Below are 18,759 nucleotides of genomic sequence, written 5' to 3'. Positions count from 1 at the left end.
AAGAGGCCGTTAAATACTGAAGAATAATACAATAAGAAAAATAATATTTACTATATTTCATCCTTCATTTGACAGCATCTGTATTTTAATATATAGTCTTATAATTTCACACCTATTTAAGATGGTTAGACATTATAACATAACAGGTTGGTCTTGGGAACCACTGAGAGTGTCAAATCAGGGTGAATTGCTCAGAACCAGAAGTCTTCCCTATAAGGCACCAAACCAGTCACACAGATCACTTCAGCTGCCACTCTAGCCAGCAAGAAGTCTCACAAGCAACCCTGACATTCCAGCTTTACCTGTGCACCAGCCACCGCTACTTTATGCAGGTGAGAGATTAAACCCGATTTCATCAACTCCAAATAGGTTCTCCCAGTCCCAAAGAACCATCCACAATCCCAGGTCAATTTATACCTCAGATCTTACCCAAAAGAACACACTAGGTTTTCTTTAGAAAGTAAAATCTAAAGGTTTATTCATAAAAGAAAGGAAAGGTTGAGAGTAGGATTGTTAAAGCAAATACATTACATACATCAATCACCAAGTTCTTGATGCAGGCTCTTAGCAGAGATGTAACAAGCTGTCAGCTTAAAAGTCTCTGGAGAACATCCTATGTTATGATGGGTTCATGAATCCTTCCAAGCCCTCTGTCCTTGGCAAAAGTGCTCCTGGAGCAGAGAGCAGGAGTGAAGACAAGACGGAGGCACTCTCAAGATACTTTTATAACCTTGCCCATGAAGAGGGAACATCCATTGTTCTCCTGGCTGCTGGTTCTTCACAAGAAGTCTTCTGTTCCAACACTTTACTGTAAATTTCCTTGCGCAAGAACGCGCATGCAGTGTAGACGCTCCACAAGTCTTTGCACAAGAACAGCCGTTCTTGAGCAAGAAGCCTGCAGTGTAGACGTAGCCAGGATGTATATGTATCTCTCAAAGAATTAAAGGGATGCTGTGCCTAGTTTTCACTGGTCCCTTTGCCATGGTTTTGGGGTAGAATTATTGACTTATTCATTAACCTAATCTAATGGTTTAAAACAAAAGAGAAACAGCCACTGGGGGGCATTGTTACTCTCCAATAGTTTCTGGATTTCTAGATTGTGAACCTGCTACTAAAATGCAGTGCTGTACGCATGGCTAATGTTCAAGGGAATGCGAGGAGAGGCAAGAGGAAGGCTGGACACTAGGAAGTTTAGGCCTCTGTTCTGCAATGAGCTCTGTGTAAGTGGGCTTGTGCACCTGCTCAGAGCCCAGTTGCTAGCAGTGTTGTACTGCAAATGCGAGCATAGACTATATCTAGACTACTGAGTTTTTCCAGTGTACCAGAGGAACGTGTCTGCTTTTGGCGGAAGAGCAGACATGCTTTTGCGGAAGCCTGGTCTTCCTCATGCCACGAGGAAGAAGGGCTTTTCTGAAAGAGGAGGTTTTTCCAAAATTTGGCCCAATGAAGACGGGCCAAATATCAGAAAAGCCTCTTCCGACAAATTTATTGGGAAAAGGGAGGCAAATTGCGGAGTACAATTTGTGCACCTTTTCCCAATAAAAAGCAGCAGTCTAGACATAACTATAGGCAGGACTGGAAGGACGAAAAGAAAAGAAGCACGAGATCAGAGGGAGAGAGGATTGACGTTTCTCATGGCTGCCAGAGATGGTTCATCACCATCACAGAGGAGCTACGGTTGACTGTCACAATTTTAACTGCTGTGTTGTTTCCAGCCGGGTTGCCAGGTGTCCGCTTTTGAACCGGACAGTCCAGTATTTGAGCGTTCAGTTTGGGAACCCAATTGAGACACTAGAAATGAGGAAATAGAAGTGTCCGGTATTTCCTAAATGAGATGCCATGTAGATTGGGATGGAATGTCAAGCGTGTCCCGTATTGTTTGACTTTCCATCTCCAAGCAGGGCTGGGCAATGAGGGGCTTAGACAAGGGGGGCAGCCAGGGATCTGTGCACAGCATGGGGCGAGCAGCAGGCCAATGGGCGCTGGCCTGAGCCTGACCAGTTTACTGGGGGGGACAGGGGGGTCTCAGAACAGCCAGGGAAGGGGGGGCTGCAAGAGGAGCTGTGCAGGGCACGTAGAGTCCAACAGAGGGCCATGGATAACAATGGGAGGGGGGCTCCTGGGAGCGCTGCAGGGGGATTGTGGGTAATGCAGCCTCCTAGGGGGCGCTGCGGGGCATTGTGTGGAACGCAGGCTCCAGGGCGGGGAGGATTGTGGGTAACGGGGGACGCCGCGCGCCGTTCTCTCTGTCGCGCCCGCCGGCCGCGTTTTACGGCACTGCCGTAAAACGGCGGCTGTCGCTTGGCGGCGGTGGCGGAAGGCGGGAGCCCGGCCCGGAGCAGCTCGGCAGGGGCGGTGCGCGTGGCGGGGCCCGCGGGGCCGCAGGCGGACGGGAGCCGAGCGGGAAGATGGTGAGTCGGTGGGGCGCGGGCCTTTCCATGCTACCGTAATGCACCTAAGAGCACGTGCGGCGCCCAGCCCGCGGATCCCGCTGCGGGCACTACCGTAATACGCCGAATAGCGCGCGCCGCCCCTCGCCTCGCTCCCTGACACGTGCGGAGCCGAGCACTGGGCAGCGCTTTGCAGGTGGGGGCTGCTCCAGCTTTGCAGGTGGGGGCTGCCGGTGGTGTGGGGGGGGGGCCCTCCTCCCGTGGGGCGGGGAGCCGCTCCCTCCCCTTAATGCAATGGTTCCCAAACTTCGGCATCACGCCCCCTTTTTGATTTTTGAGAAACGCTCATGCCCCCATTCCCCCTCCCCCCCCCCAAATAGCAGCAAAACTTGTTGAGCAAAAAAAAATAAAAAAATAAGAGGAACTGACCGGGGGGGGGCAAAAAAAACAAAAATAGCAGCACAACTTGGGGGAGGGGGGATTTCTTCACGCCCCCTGGTTTGGGATCCTATGCCTTAATGGGTGAACTGGCTGAATAATTACATTGCATTTCCCCTCCCTAGTTCCTGCTGGGTTTTGTCAGCGCTCAGTCTAATCTGAATGGCAGCAGCTCCTGGGCTGTATTCCCTGGGGAAGTGGCTCCGAAATGCGGTCGCCCTGTGTTTGGTAAATCTGTGGCTGAAATAACGCTTGTCTGCAAATAAAATACAGGACTATGTAGCACTTGAAAGACTAACAAGATGGTTTATTAGATGATGAGCTTTCGTGGGCCAGACCCACTTCCTCAGATCAAATAGTGGAAGAAAATAGTCACAACCATAGATACCAAAGGATACAATTTTAAAAAAATGAACACACATGAAAAGGACAAGTCACATTACAGAACAGAAGGGGGATGTGGGGGGGGGGGAAGGAAGGTGAATGCCAGTGAGTTAATGATATTAGAGGTGGGGAAAGGAAGATGTCTGTGAGTTAATAGTATTAGAGGTGATAATTGGGGAAGCTATCTTTGTAATGTGTAAGATAGTTGGAGTCTTCATTACAAAGATAGCTTCCCCAATTATCACCTCTAATACTATTAACTCACAGACATCTTCCTTTCCCCACCTCTAATATCATTAACTCACTGGCATTCACCTTCCTTCCCCCCCCCCCCCCACATCCCTCTTCTGTTCTGTAATGTGACTTGTCCTTTTCATGTGTGTTCATTTTTTTAAAATTGTATCCTTTGGTATATATGGTTGTGACTATTTTCTTCCACTATTTGATCTGAGGAAGTGGGTCTGGCCCACGAAAGCTCATCATCTAATAAACCATCTTGTTAGTCTTTAAAGTGCTACATAGGCCTGTATTTTGTTTCAGCTACACCAGACTAACACGGCTACATTTCTATCACTGTCTGCAAATAGGCTGCCTTTATCCTTTGTTCTGCTGACTTTTCTCAGGCTTATCCTTTATTTACTTTCACTCTAGCTTCCCTTGTCACTGTTGAAGACTGCCCAGAACCATCCGATGGTGAGTAACAAGGATATTTCCTGCCAGTACTGCTTGCAATCAGCGTCAGACACTTTGGGTTGTTGGGGTAGCTGCAGTCTCTTAAAAAACCACAAGGAATCCCGAGACACCTTAGGGACTAACAGATGTATCAGGGCATACGCTTTCATGGGTAAAATCCACTTCTTCAGATGAATTGAGTGGAAGTTACAGAATCATAGAACTGGAAGAGACCTCAGAAGGTCATCAAGTCTAGCCCCCTGCTCTAGGCAGGACCAATTCCAACTAAATCAACCTGGCCAGGGCTTTGTCAAGCCGAGACTTAAACACCTCTAGGGATGGAGACTCCACTACTTCCCTAGGGAACCCATTCCAGTGCTTCACCACCCTCCTAGTGAAATAGTTTTTCCAAATATCCAACCTGGACCTCTCCCACCACAGCTTCAGACCATTGCTCCTTGTTCTGTCATCTGTCACTACTGAGAACAGCCTCTCTCCATCCTCTTTGGAACCTCCCTTCAGGAAGTTGAAGGCTGCTATCAAATCCCCCCTCACTCTTTGCTTCTGCAGACTAAACAGACCCAAATCCCTCAGCCTCTCCTCATAAGTCATATGCTCCAGACCCCTAATCATTTTGGTTGCCCTCCGCTGGACCCTCTCTAATGCGTCCACATCATTTTGTAGTGGGGGGCCCAGAACTGGACACAATACTCCAGCTGCGGCCTCACCAAAGCCGAATAAAGGGGAATGATGACATCTCTGGATCTGCTGGCAATGCTCCTCCTAATGCAACCTAATATGCCATTAGCCTCCTTGGCTACAAGGGCACCCTGTTGACTCATATCTAGCTTCTCAGCCACTGTAACCCCCAGGTCCTTTTCTGCAGAACTACTACTTAACCGGTTGGTCCCCAGCTTGTAACTATGCTTGGGATTCTTCCGTCCCAAGTGCAGGACTCTACACTTGTCCTTGTTGAACCTCATCAGATTTCTTGTGGCCCAATCCTCCAATTTGTCTAAGTCATTCTGTACCCTATCTCTGCCCTTAAGCGTATCTACCTCTCCCCCCAGCTTAGTGTCATCTGCAAACTTGCTGAGGGTGCAATCCATCCCCTCATCCAGATCATTAATAAAGATATTGAACAAAACCGGTCCTAGAACCGAACCTTGAAGCAGGGGTGTCTATATAAGGAAGAAGCTGCTTGTGTTAATGAAGCTAATTTAAATCAGGGTGCAAGTGGATCATTCACAGCATTTGGTGTGGAAATGTGACTATCCAGAGAGGGGAAATGGTCTTTGTAATGTGTTAACCGGTTGAGATCCTTATTCAGTCCTAAGATCACCAGGTCAGGGTCTCTGTATTGGAAACCTCTGGGTAGGGAGGTGATTTTGGAAGCTGTAAAAAGAAGTGAGCTGCTTTTCTGTATCTTCAATGTGCCACAGCCAGAATTTAGTATGGTAGCTCTGTTTGTATTCTTAGCTTAGTTTAAAGTAAACCTTCCTTATCTTGTGAGTGACTGTATGAAATAAGATTAGAATAAGACATAGCAGATATTCTGAGCAGCGTCAGGTGCGTTGATCAGCACTCTCAATTTAACAGAAGTCTTACCCTTTAAAGGCTAGTCTTTGGGCAGCATTTGAAAGGAACATAACTACGCAGCTGAGCCAGGGATCAGCTGTGTGGTGGCTGCCCCTTTGAAATGCCACCTCAGCATTTCAAAGGGGCAGCGCAGTGAAGCCCAGGGGCAGCTAGGGACTCCCCAGCTGACCCCGGGCTCCGCACAGCATTTCCCCAAAACCCAGGATCAGGTGGGGACTCCCCAGTTGACCCCAGGTTCTGCTCAGCGTTTCCTGAGAACCCAGGGACTTGTGATCCCAGGTTCTGGGGAAATGCCGCTCGGAACCTGGGGTTAGCTGGGCACTCCCCAGTTGACCCTGGGCTCCACACGGTATTTCCCCAGAGCCTGGGATCAGGTGGGGACTCCCCAGCTGACCCCGGGCTCCGCACAGTATTTCCTGAGAACCCAGGGTCTGCCGATCCTCGGTTCTAGGGAAATGCCACTCAGAACCTGGGGTTAGCTGGGGAATTCCCAGCTGACCCTGGGCTCCATGGTGCTTCTGTGTTTTAAAGGGGCAGCACTGCACAGCTGAGCCGCAAATCAGCTGTGCGGTGGCTGCCCCTTTTGAAACACCACCTTGGGGTTTTAAAGCAGCAGCCACAAGGCTGATTCCTGGCTCAGCTGGGTAGCGCTACCACTTTGAAGTGCCCATTCTTCCCCTCTTCCTCTGCTGCCTCTCTCTGCTGGAGGCAGCAAGGGGGGGTGGGGAGAAGTGACTAGTTAACTCGACTGTCCTATAAGCTTTTGCTTATCAGATAGTCAACTAGACCTTAACATCCTTAGTGTCAACCTGTACAGGCAATCTGACACAACTGTAAGTCACTGTTGCAAAGCAGACCAGGGCCAGAATGGTGCTAAATGCAAAGATGTACCTGGCCTGTAGAAAGGATGTCCTTTCCAATTCAAGACGCAAGTAATAATACCGGCAGGGCTTCTAGGATTCTGAGGTGGGATTAGAGTGCTCCAGTGTTGTAGCAGCTTTTTACACTAAAGCTTGAGCAGCAGAAAAAAGAGAGTTCCTAGCACACCTCAGACTTTGTTCTCCTTGTTCCTGTACACGTCTGATTAGTGCATGTAGGCTGCGTCTAGACTGGTATGATTTTCTGGAAATGCTTTTAACGGAAAAGTTTTCCGTTAAAAGCATTTGCGGAGTAGAGCGTCTAGGTTGGCACGGATGCTTTTCTGCAAAAGCCCTTTTTGCGGAAGAGCGTCCGTGCCAATCTAGACGCGCTTTTCCGCAAAAAAGCCCCGATTGCCATTTTTGCGATCGGGGCTTTTTTGCGCAAAACAAATCTGAGCTGTCTACACTGGCCCTTTTGCGCAAAAGGGACTTTTGCCTGAACAGGAGCAGAATAGTATTTCCGCAAGAAGCACTGATTTCTTGCAGTAGGAAGTCAGTGCTTTTGTGGAAATTCAAGCGGCCAGTGTAGACAGCTGGCAAGTTTTTTCCGGAAAAGTGGCTGATTTTCCGGAAAAACTGGCCAGTCTAGACACAGCCGTAGTGTGTGGTGGGTATACCTCTTGGTGTGTGTCTTGTTTATATCCCAAATACACTGATTAGGAAAAGTACACTTCCTCTTTTTCAGTGTTACACTGGGCCTACACTTCTCTTGCCCATATACCCTCTTAAGGAATAATTGATTCAAATACTACCTGAAATTGTCTGCTTTTGAGAATTTCAGTTGTTGGTTATTGTGTTTGACTTTCTCTGTCTCTTAGCTGGTGGAATTGAAAAATGGTGAAACGTACAATGGTCACCTAGTGAGCTGTGATAACTGGATGAACATCAACCTTAGGGAAGTCATCTGCACATCCAGGGTAAGGTTGTCTATTTTACATTCTACTGTCAGGGGCTCCATGCCAAGAAGCCCCGGTCTTGCTCGGGCTGTCTGGGACTGCTGGTGCTGGGCCATCAGTCTGTGTCCTTCCTTTAGCTGGGTTACTGCTCTATAAGGCAGGGCTACTTAACACACGGCCCGTGGGCCATGTGCGGCCCGTGGCCCATTTGTCCGTGGCCCGCGGTGTGGTTTGGATTTACGCAGGGCTCCACATGAGGCCCACAGGTGGGATCCTTTGAACGTGGCCTCCACTGCGAACACAACGGCGAGGGGCCTCCCAGGCGGGGTGAGCACTGAAAGATGCAAGTGGATGGGTTGGCTGGAACAGACAGGTGCAGGCTGTCGGCGTTTCTAGCCCCCCAGGGAGGAGGTGCCGGGAGCGGTGGGGCATTGTGGGAAGTAGGGATGTTAAATATTGATTGAGTAGTCGAGTAACCTCATGAATTCTTATTGGTTAGTCGATAATCCCCAGAGGTGGGGCCGGCAGCCAGTGTCCTCCGGCCCCACTCCCGGGGAGCTCCCTGCCGCTCTGTGGCTGAGGCAGCAGCACAGGGTGCCAGGCAGGAACTGATCCGTGACGGGAGCCAGTTTAAAAACCAGCCCCCTCGTGGACTGGCTGCCTGTCACCCTGCTGCTTCTGATAAAGGGGCAGCAGTGTGGGGAGGCAGCAGCCCCTGTGGGGAGGGTCTGAGCTCCTGGACCTAGCACAAGCTGGAACTGAGCCGGGCTGCCTGCCCACTTGGCTCCTAATACACTTTAAATGCAGAGCCGCAGCGGAGGTAGGTCCCAAACCCGTCACAAGCCCGCACTGGAAGAAGAAATGGGGCCCAGTGGAGTAGGAGGGGGTATTGTGCAGGTGTCAGCGACGACTGAATCTGAACTGTTAATGGCCTGATATTGAGTCGGGGTTTTCCAGTGTATAAAAGTTCCATCCTGGTTAACCATACATGCTTACAACGAATTCCTGCTCTGTTAACGGTGACAGTGGCGCTCAGGGAAGCCGCCTCCCCTGGAGCTGAGTGGGCAAGGGCTGCTAGGCCCGCCCCCAGGAAGGCTTCGCTGCGGGTTCAGCAATAGAAAGCTAACCCACAGCACGGGCAGCCGTGGGACTGCTGAGACTTTCAGGGGTTACGTGGTTACCGTCTTACGCTATTTTAACATCCCTAGGCCCCCCCCAGAGGATGGGGAGGTAGCGCTGCCCAGACCCACTTGGCTCCCAGCCAAGTGTGGGGCCCTCTGACTTGGTGCACCTTTCCTAGACACTAGTCATCTAACCGTGGTCACGTTCTGCTTAATGTTTCATGTGACCTCCTGCTTTCCCGTGTGTGATTAACGGCCTTTGTGTACCAGAACTGGAATCTGTTTCTTTAACCTCTATTCATTTGGGGTTGGAAGGCGTTCGATGCCTAGGAAAGGCCCTGGCAGAGGGTAAAGCCTGGAGCACGGGTAGCAAGCGGTCCAGATCGGAAAGAGCCCATGGAGCGCTGCACAACTGGACTCTTGCCTGGCTGAGTCACACCCGTGTGGCTCGTCCTGCCTGCCTTCGTAATCCCCTGCAGTTCTGCGTAGGAAAACCTCAATAGACAAGCCCAGACTTAGAAAAATACATTCAGAATGCAGCTGAGCAGGCCTGGGCTGACGGATCTGTGGTTAGTGGAATGGTGTGAATGGAAACAGTCACTAGAGGGCCAGGACTGTACCTGGAGGATCTGGCTCCAAATACAGTAGACTTCTGATAATCTGGAACCTATTTGGACCTAGGTGGTGCCGGATTATCAGATATGCCAGAGTATTAGGAGGTACTGTAAGCTGGTTATGTATACAGGCAGTCCCCGGGTTACGTACAAGATAGGGACTGTAGGTTTGTTCTTAAGTTGAATCTGTATGTAAGTCGGAACTGGCATCCAGATTCAGCCACTGCTGAAACTGACCAGTGCTGACTACAGGAAGCCCGGGGCAGAGTTGCTCTGCCCCGGGCTTCCTGGAATCAGCCGCTGATCAGTTTCAACAGGCTGAATCGATGCCAGTTCTTACATACAGATTCAACTTAAGAACCCCAGGCGTCCCCAAGTAAACTGATCAGCGGCTGATTCCAGGAAGCCCGGGGCAGAGCAACTCTCCCTCGGGCTTCCTGTAGTCAGCACTGGTCAGTTTCAGCAGCGACTGACTTGGGGACGCCTGGGGCAGAGCAGCTTGGGTGCTGCTGGGTTGCTCCAGTAGCGCCGCTCCTCGGCGCTACTGGACCAACCCAGCAGCACCCAAGCTGCTCTGCCCCAGGTGTCCTGATTCAGCCGCTGCTGAAAATGACCAGCAGTGGCTGAATCAGGACGCCTGGGGCAGAGCAGATGGGATGCTGCCCAGAGCAACCGGCAGTGCCCCAGCTGCTGTACCACAGGCGTCCGGAGCAAAGCCGCGGAGCACGGGGACAGCCCAGACGCGCCGCGGCTGTCATGCTGCCCTCGTGCTCCGCAGCTTTGCTCCCCGTCTCCCTGGTCTGCTGGTCTCCAGCAGACCGGGGAGCAAAGCGGAGCAAAGCCGCGGAACATGCCGGTAGCGGGACAGCCGTGGCGCGTCTGGGCTGTCCGCGTGCTCCCTGGTTTCCAGCAGACCAGGGAGACGGGCAGCAAACCCCGTTCGTAACTGCGGATCCGACATAAGTTGGATCCGCGTAACTCGGGGACTGCCTGTATAATGCATATAAAGTGTTCTTAACCCTTTTTATTGTACATACTGTATACAGTATACTGTAATGTTTTAGTTTTTTAATCCTTTTTTACCCTTTTTGATCAGTTCAGCTGCTGCTGTTGTTACCTTGTGACTCATTTTTTTGCCGAAGCTCACTCACTAGGCTTTTGCCATTTTGATGCCGGACTATCAGGAGTGTTGGACTATTGGATGCCGGACTATTGGAGTTTTACTGTAGTTAGTTTACTCCTCCGAGTACAGAAACAAGGAAGTGAGGGGAGACGGGCTCAGTGGCTTCCTGTATTTTGAGCTGCAGCCCAGCTAGGAGGATCCAAGGCAGAGGGTGGGGGCAGCACATAAGCGAAACGGGAGCAAGGCGCCCTTGTTGTAAAGTGTCTGCACAGGGAGCTAGTCCTGAATAACCCTCTGTACGGACAAGCCTCAGAACAGTTTCAGTAATGAAAGCCCCTTCTTGGTGGCTGTCTAGCATAAGCTCACAAAGGGCAGGGCCAGCTCTCTTCTCCCCTTCAGACTGCATTATGGATCAGTCTTTGGGCTATTGTTCCGCTCAGACACTCCTGCTTTGTGTTCCCTTGTTCTCACCATCACGCTGATCATTTAAGAGCTACGATTCTAACAGGGCTCAGTCCCCAGCAGAATTGGAAGGTTCTGAAACTCGCTCCATAAATGACAGCTCTGTACCGCACACAGCTGGTAGACACACATTCTGCTCTGTTCGATTCCTCTAAAAGCAGCCGTCGAGTGCCACATGAATAGGCCCAATAGGGTAAAATAGATGGGTGATCTCCCATGTTCTTGGGAAGGAAATCTATTGCAGATATTCCTCTGGTGAGGAAGCTGTGTTTCTTATTGCCTTCGAGTCTGCTTTCCAAGTAGAATGTCCTGTGTACGCTTTCAGGCCCTCCTCGTGCTCAGTAGATGTCCGGCTTTTACCGTCCATCTTAACTCAGACTTGGTGCACTTTGAATATTGTGAGATGAGTCGCACAACTGATGTTAAAACTCTGTGCCCAATTCCGTCCATTCTCCCCCCTCCCCCTCCTCCACAAGGGATGCTTTTGTATTTGCGAAATTATTGCTGCTGGCAATGAGTAAGTAGTCCCGTTTTCAAAGTGACGTAGGCACTTCTGAGCCAAAGAAGTAAGAGTGCTTGTGTGCACTCGCACGCCTCTTCTGCTCTCATGTGTTTCTCCCCCGCAGGATGGAGACAAATTCTGGCGAATGCCGGAGTGCTACATTCGCGGCAGCACGATTAAGTATTTGCGTATCCCCGATGAAATTATTGACATGGTGAAGGAGGAGGTGGTGTCAAAAGGAAGAGGTCGCGGTGGCATGCAGCAGCAGAAGCAACAGAAAGGCCGAGGAGGTGGAGGTGCCGGGCGAGGTAATGATCTTCTTTGCTCTCTTGCTTACAGGGGGGTGGCCACGCTTGGGTCTTAAGCAGATCTCTTGTATATGCAATTGTTCCTTTGAATGTTACGCTGGTAGTGCTGTGTGGTGTGAGAGGCCGGACTGACCTCCGAAAAAGAGCCAGCTAAGGAGGAGTAAATCCCAAAGGTGCCTGTAAGGCAGGCGAAGGTGCTGGAACTAGGTAGGAGCTTAACAAAGAAGCAAGGCCCTGAACCTGTCCATGTCCATGGCCCGTTTGTGTCAAATGGTTCTGTCCCTCTTTGCGGGAGCTTCGTGCCACCTGCTCTGCTAGCAAACCCGCTTGGGGAGCAAGTAACGTTCTGTCCGAGGGTGCATTGGATCGGATCCTTCCTGCAGGGGGCAGGGGAAGCCTCTTTCTGGCGCAGGGCGCGGGTGTAAGAGCACACCTGGCCATCCCTTGGGGAGTCTTTGCGGCTCTTGTAAGAGGCCCAGCTGCTGACTCTGGTTCACTTGCTCAGGGTTTGGCACGATCTTGCCCTGCAGTTGTGAAGCCTTCAGCTGGTGTTTAAGGCCATCGGCTTAAAGCCACCCTAAGAAATCTGTGCTGGGAGAAACGATCGTGCAGGGGTTGCCTCTGCCTTAGGACCCTTTTGTGGCTGGTCATTCCTTATCCTCCTCCTTCTTGTCTCCCACCCTCAAGGCCGGTTGCACCTCTGGTCAAACCTATGGGATTCACTCAGTACTGCCCCTTGCTCTCGAACCAGGTCTGACGTGTCACCTAAGGACCGTCCTGGACTGCCCACTCGTTCTGTTACAGCAGAATGTCAGGTGGCCTAGACTAGCGGTTTTCAAGTGACGGGTCGTGACCCAGGGCTGGGCGGTGAAATGTCGGGCGCTGGGCCTTGCTGAGCAGCAGGGGGAGGGGCTAAGGCAGTTCCCTGACTGCACAGCACCCCAGAAGGCCTGGCTCCTAGGTGGGGGCGGGAGGCCCTGAGCCCTGCCCCGGCCCTGAGCACTTGCTCCGCATTTCCATTGCCTGGGAATCTGCTGCTGGCTGTTCCAAGCCACAGCAGGGTCTGCGGTGCCAAGACAGGCAGGAAGCTGCCTTAGCTCCCTCGCTGCGCCACTGAGCGGGAGCCGCCTCCCCCAAGCCGGAGCCGTGTTACACCCCAAAACTCTTGTCCTTCACTCCACCCAGGAGGCCATGCCCTAGTCCAGGCATGTCCAAAGTCCAGCCCGCGGGCCAATTGCGGCCCGTGTTCTGGTTTAATACGGCCCCCGCTTCCTCCCCCTCTCCTGGCTCCCCGGCGCTCTTTTGAACTGGCGCGCCCAGCGCGCCGCTTCCGGCCACGCCGCCGCCGCCCATGGCCTCCGCGGTCCTAGAGCCTGCCCTGTAGGGCACGTCCGCAGCCCCGCTCCCCCGCTCGGCTGCGGGTTCGCCCTGCCCCCGGGCCGCCGTGAGGCCGGCGTGTCCTGCGCTCTCCGCCCGCCTCCGACCCCGCGGGCCCTCTGCCTTGGGGCTGAGTGTGCGGGGACGGCCCTCACGCATGTTCACTTCTTCAAATCTGGCCCTCTTTGAAAAAAGTTTGGACACCCTTGCCCTAGTCAAATTATACTGGGTCGTGGGCATCAACAAATTTCTCCAGCTGGAGCACGAGGAAAAAAGTTTGAAAACCACTGACCTAGGACATCGGTGACGCACAGCTAGCTCTGTGCACCAGCAGCTGCCAAGGCTGTTAGGAAACGGTTCTGGTGACAAGCCCATCCAGTCTCACTGATCTCCTGGCATTTTCCACCGTGGTTGCAGTGTGTTAGGCAGTATCAGGGTGGAACTGGAGAGCTCATGACGGGGACTCTGTTGGCAAAGGCGTTATCCCTAGGAATGTCAGTCTCCTCCCAGGGGAACGCAGCTCGGGTGTCTGCCGCTTCTTCTCCGCCTCGAAGCCTTCCCAGCGCAAAAGTGACCTTGAGACACCTGAAGGTGCCTGGCCTTCTCTTCCTCCAGTCCGGTGACCACAGCACTTGGCGTCGCCGCTTCTGGGCTTGGCGGTTTGGACAAACCTTTTGCATGAAGTCTGTCCTGTCCGGCCTTGTGCCATCGCAGGATCCGCCCGGTCGAGAGCGGAGCCAATGAAACGGAGGAGCCCCTGCCGCTTTGAATAGCGAAGGGACTGTCGGACAGAGAGGCTGTAGCATGAGCTAATCAGCTGAAAGGCTTGTCTCTTGTTACTGCCACGCAGTTTGCTAAGGAGCTAGCAGGCAGGAGCAAAGCTATAATTGGGTGCACGGCTAATGCCAAGAGGAACGATCCTTTCAGCAGTCGGTTGTGTCTCTTACTCCTGGCCAGCAGGAGGGGGCACTGTAGGCCACATCTTCAGCTGCTTGGAAAGAGCAGGCAGCTTCAGGCTGGCAGTGTGGCTCCCTTCACTGACCTGACCAGTCCATGGGCGCAGTGAGCCAGATGCACGGATAGGCGGCAGAGCAAGAGTCCCCAGACGGCTCCGTGTCCCACCGGCGGCATGTAAGTTGGGTGCCCCCATCAGAAGGCTGGGAGCTGCTGTGACCTGGCTTGCGGGCCCCAAGGAAGCTGTTTGTGTCAAGTCCCTAGCAACTACCACCGTGCAGAGCTGCAGTGGGGATTGTTGCTGGGTCCCCGCACAAGCCAGGTCTGCCCACATGCCGGCTCAAAGATTTACTTGCGGAGGGGAGAGTGCTGTGCGTAGTTGATGTTCGCCAATAAGTGGGTGCTTATCGGTGAATCGGTTAGGCGAGTGCACGTCTGCATCCCTGCTCACTGCAGCGCTTCCTAGAACAACGAGCTAGGAGTCCCATTTAAAAAGTTACAATTTTCAAAATAAGTGGCCCAGTGTGTCGGTGCACTTGGCGAGTTTTCAAATCAGTCATTTAGCAAGATGAGCACATTCTGTTGCAGGCCAAAACTAACTAACTAAAGGCTGCCACAAGGATGCAGAAATCAACATGGCGGAGAAAGTGACTCGCTCTGAAGATAGGTCAGTTACAAGAGCGAACCACCGTGTCATTACCACGGCTAGCTCCCCTCAGACCTACCTCCGCACGCAGCACCCTGACGGGGAAGGAATCCCTCTCCCGGACAGACCGCACTCATGGCGGGGCCTCAGCAACACGGAGCAGCCTCCTAGCCTGGCCCCGGGTCCACCTCTCTCCCTTGCTCCCCAATCTCCGTGCGTCCAGGTCAGCATGAACGCGCTGCCGGTGTGCTCCTCCAGCCTGACCTTCTGGTGGGAGTACGTGTGCCGGGAGTGGGCTGCTCTGGGATTCACCCTGCTCACACCCTCGCTCAGAAAGAGGCAGCAAGAGAGAAAGGGGGGGTACTTCAAAGCGGCAGCCCCCTTTGAAGCCTGGGGCTAGACTTGGTAGGGATGTTAAATATCAGGTAACTGAATAGTCAAACAAAACACAGGACTGGGTAGCACTTTAAAGACTAATAAGATGGTTTAATAGGTGATGAGCTTTCGTGGGCCAGACCCACTTAAGTAACCTCATGAAATTGTATTGGTTAGTCGACTATTCTATAGTCCCCGGGGGCAGGGCCGGCAGCCACTGTATTGGAGGCAGCAGTGCAGGGTGCCAGGCAGGAGCTGGCCCGCAAGGGGAGGTAGTTTAAAAACCAGCTCCCCTCACGGACTTGCTGCCTGTCACCTTGTGCTGTGGCTGCTGATAGAGGCAGTAGCGCAGGATGGCAGCAGTCCCTGTCTGGGGAGGGCGGGTCTGAGCTCTTGGACCTGGCATAAGCCAGAACTGAGCTGGGCTGCCTGCCCGCCTGGTTCTTAATACCCTTGAAATTCAGAGTCACACCCCATTGCAAGCCAGGACTGAGCCAGGCTGCTGGCCAACCTGCTAAAAATTTACTGGCGGGGAGAAGGGAACGCATGTAGTCTACCGCGTTAACCTATAAGCTTTTACTTACCAGTTAATCAACTGTACTATTACATCCCTAGGCTCCACCTGGCACTGCTGCTTTGAAACCCTGCGTGCAGCCCGGGGCCAGCTGGGGTATCCCCAGGCTCCTCCCTGCGTTTCAAAGTGCTGTGTGGAGCCCGGGATCAGCTGGAATCCCTAAGGCTGCTGCCACACTTCAAAGGCGGAATCGCCCTATCGACTAGTCAATTAGTCATATTTAACATCCTCAGTACAGGCAGTCCCTGGGTTACGTACAAGATAGGGACTGTAGGTTTGTTCTTAAGTTGAATTTGTATGTAAGTCGGAACTGGTACATATTGTAGGGGAAACTCTAGCCAAACATTTCTCCAGAGCTCAGTTTTATTCTCCCACACCTCACTTCCCTCAGTCCTCTATTCTCAAGCTGAGGTGTCTGCTGAGAAAAGCTGCTCCGCGTCTCCCTGGTCTGCTGGGGGGAAGCAGCTAGTGCGGGGTTGCCTCACCCCGTTTGTAAGTAGGGGTCCGATGTAAGTTGGATCCATGTAACCTGGGGACTGCCTGTAGTTGCTTGGCTCAGCAGGAAAATCGAGTAGTTGACAAAAATTGACGAATGACTCGTTTCTTAACATCCCTAGCAGGGAGTCTGTTGCTAACAGTCTCCGCAGGGAGCGATCTGACACCACTCTGATGCTAGGTGGAGTGCTGTGGATTAGCACAGAGTAGATTTTAAGGTTCTTCGGAGCCATGGCAAAGGAGCCTACCAATGGGGGTGGGTGGGTGTGTGTGTGTGTGTGTGTGTTGCACCCAGATTATACCTGCGACGGAACTGCTGACTTTGCTTCTCTTCTTCCGCAGGAGTGTTCGGTGGTCGTGGCCGAGGGATACCAAGCAGCGGAAGAGGGCAGCAGGAAAAGAAGCCAGGCAGACAGTCCGCAAAGCAATGAGACGCTGTCTGTACCTTTGCCAGAGACAGTGTTGGGAGGCTATCTGATTTTGTCCCCTCCAGATTGCCATGTATGTAAAGGTATTAGATTTCTAATTCCCGGTTAATCAAGCTTAACAGACTCTCTGAATCATTGTGCACCTTCTCCGCTCCTCAGAGCCTCCTCGGCTGGTAAAGCTCGGGTCATTACTGTCACCGTTTTAGCCAGTAAATCCATAATTGGAAAGATTTGGGTTCCCTTTTCAGTTTGATAAAGGAGGTGACTTCAGTAGACTCTCTCCTGAGGGGAGTTAAGTTCTGTTTAATATTTCAGGCTATCTGTATTTTAATACACCCACACGTCCCTTGTATGTTTTAAGAACTTGTGTAAACATTTTGAGGAGAGTTTGGTTTTGCTTTTTGTTTTATATTTGAACCCAGATCTGGGAGGTTTTCGTATCTGTTGCATACACAAGACTTTTTAGTTCGAGACACTGAAATTGAGGACTTGACTTTGCTTTAAGAGCTATCTTAAAGATTTTTTTAAGCCTTTTTTAACTAGCCCTCTGTTTCTGATTAGGCAATTCTCTATCATGCCTTGGAGCATAGGCCAAGGGGAAAACACTCTTGGGTTGTATGATTTAAAAACTGAAAATAAAAAACCAGCAACTACAGGTTTTCGAATAACATCACTAATTCCTGGCTTTGACTGGTCTGTTACTATGTGTGAGTTTCACATTGGGAAGTGAAAGAGGGTAACAGCTTTTTGTTTTTGTTTTTAAGACTGCGGACGACACGACTTTGTAAACGGGTTGAAATGTTGGTGCTTGACTTAGTCTTCAGACTACTTTCTTTGAGAGGGGTTTTCACAGTGAGGTCTGAGGATGTGCTTTGGCTGATCCTTAACCCTAACGTCACTCTGGAGAGGAGTCTGAAAGAAGATTGACTTGTTCCCTCCCAAACTTGCTTCTTGCTTGGCGACACATGGCGATTAGTTGCACTAACAAGATCTGGCATGCTTAAGCCTCCTGCAACAATCTATTCTTAGTTTTCATCTTGGAGCTGGGGGTTCGAAGGGGGAAATCCTGGCTCTGCTGAGGTGGATGGGAATCCCCCATTGACTGTAGCAAGGACAGAATTTCCCCCATTGACTTCAGCTGTGCTAGGATTTTCCCCCAGTCTTCAGTGGTTGTGTTCCCTGAAGGAGAAGTGCTCCTAGATTAGCCCTGCTGACCTGTTCAGACTCAGCGTGGAAGAGTGTGTGTGTGTGTGTGTGTGTGTGTGTGTGTGAGAGAAAATATTACAGGTAACTTACCCTTCAGCTCTTGAGGTGTGTCTAGACTACAGGGTTTTGTTGACAAAAGTGGACTTTTGTCGACAAAACCATACCTGCGTCTACGCTACTGCCAAGTTCTGTTGACGTAATGTCGACAGAACTCGGCAGTTTTATCGACAGCTGTAAACCTCATTCTACGAGGAATAATGCCTTTTGTCGACAGAGTTCTGTCGACAGAAGACGTTATTGCATCTACACTGTCCTTGGCGTCTACACTGTCATGTCGACAAAGCAGCTTGCTTTGTCGACAGAACTGGATGTAGTCTAGACGCTCTTTGTCGACAGTGTCTGTCGACAGATCATCTGTCGACAAAAGTCTGTAGTCTAGATGTCACCTTGATGTGAGCACATCTTCTTTTTTAAAGGGGTATCTGTCAGTGTTTCCCATTTTATTTGGCCACAGAACCCTTTTCAGCTTAAAATAATTTCAAGGAACACCTAGGGTTCCCAGGGTAAAATTTGGCAAGCAAAAAAAAAAAAAAAGCTCCACCAGAATTGATTGAGCAAAAAAACCTGCAAAATACTGTCTCTTTAAGAGGGGGTGGGACAATGCCACGTTCTCACGGAACCCCGGGGTTCCACGGAGCACCAATTGGGAAACACTGCTCTACGTGTTCATGTCCACTGTGATGCCCTTAATTGCCTCTTCTGAAAAAGCGTGAACATGCTGTTTGGTGTCCCCATTTAAATTTTTCCCTTATTGAACCAGTGCTGACTCTCACTTGGTGCGTGCGACAGAGCTGGGTCATGGCCGAGACCTTCACTTCTCTGTTTTAGACAGTTGTTTTTGTTTTTTTTTTTAAATAAATTAGTGTTTGTTTTTAACCTCACAAGCTAACAGGCTAAAATGCCCATCTTTAACCCTCCTTTCCCCCTGTACAATTTCATTGGTTATCTTTGCTCTCTGGGGCTCTCTTGCTTCCTTGGAGCAAAACCAGCGAGAGAGGTTTGGAGGCAGCCAAGTTTCCTCTGGCCCGGGACACGGAGCCCACGCGAAAGGAAACGGGGCTTGTGCTCTCCTGCTCCAGAGGCTGCCTTGGGAAGTCCATGTCACTGCCACACTGGAACAAAAGGCATGTGCCAGCTTCTCCCCTTTAATGTTCTACTCCCCTCCCCTTCCCATCTCTGCCGGGAGACTTCCAATGCTGCAGCTGCCTCTGTGGG

General features: G+C 51.4%; 1 protein-coding gene across 1 annotated transcript; it reads left to right on the top strand.

The window, feature by feature from the left end:
- The first annotated feature begins 2,257 nt into the window (after positions 1 to 2,257).
- On the top strand, positions 2,258 to 16,951 carry LSM4 (LSM4 homolog, U6 small nuclear RNA and mRNA degradation associated). The gene is made up of 5 exons (XM_075902914.2): positions 2,258 to 2,411; positions 3,864 to 3,905; positions 7,222 to 7,320; positions 11,246 to 11,429; positions 16,193 to 16,951. The coding sequence occupies exons 1-5, from the start codon at positions 2,409 to 2,411 to the stop codon at positions 16,279 to 16,281; spliced, it is 417 nt and encodes a 138-aa protein (XP_075759029.1). The 5' UTR covers positions 2,258 to 2,408; the 3' UTR covers positions 16,282 to 16,951.
- The last annotated feature ends 1,808 nt before the right edge of the window (positions 16,952 to 18,759 follow it).

The sequence above is a fragment of the Pelodiscus sinensis genome, chromosome 32 (genome assembly GCF_052426305.1).
Source record: "Pelodiscus sinensis isolate ZL-2025 chromosome 32, ASM5242630v1, whole genome shotgun sequence".
NCBI classification, from domain to species: Eukaryota; Metazoa; Chordata; order Testudines; family Trionychidae; genus Pelodiscus; species Pelodiscus sinensis.
The sequence above is the reverse complement of the archived record's forward strand: the minus strand, read 5'-3'. Positions and strand labels throughout refer to the sequence as shown.

Excerpts from the sequence above, each read along its gene's own strand:
- LSM4 (XM_075902914.2), top strand. Across the intron at positions 3,906-7,221 it reads CTGCCCAGAACCATCCGATG|CTGGTGGAATTGAAAAATGG; the intron begins GTGAGTAACAAG and ends TCTGTCTCTTAG. Across the intron at positions 7,321-11,245 it reads AAGTCATCTGCACATCCAGG|GATGGAGACAAATTCTGGCG; the intron begins GTAAGGTTGTCT and ends TCTCCCCCGCAG.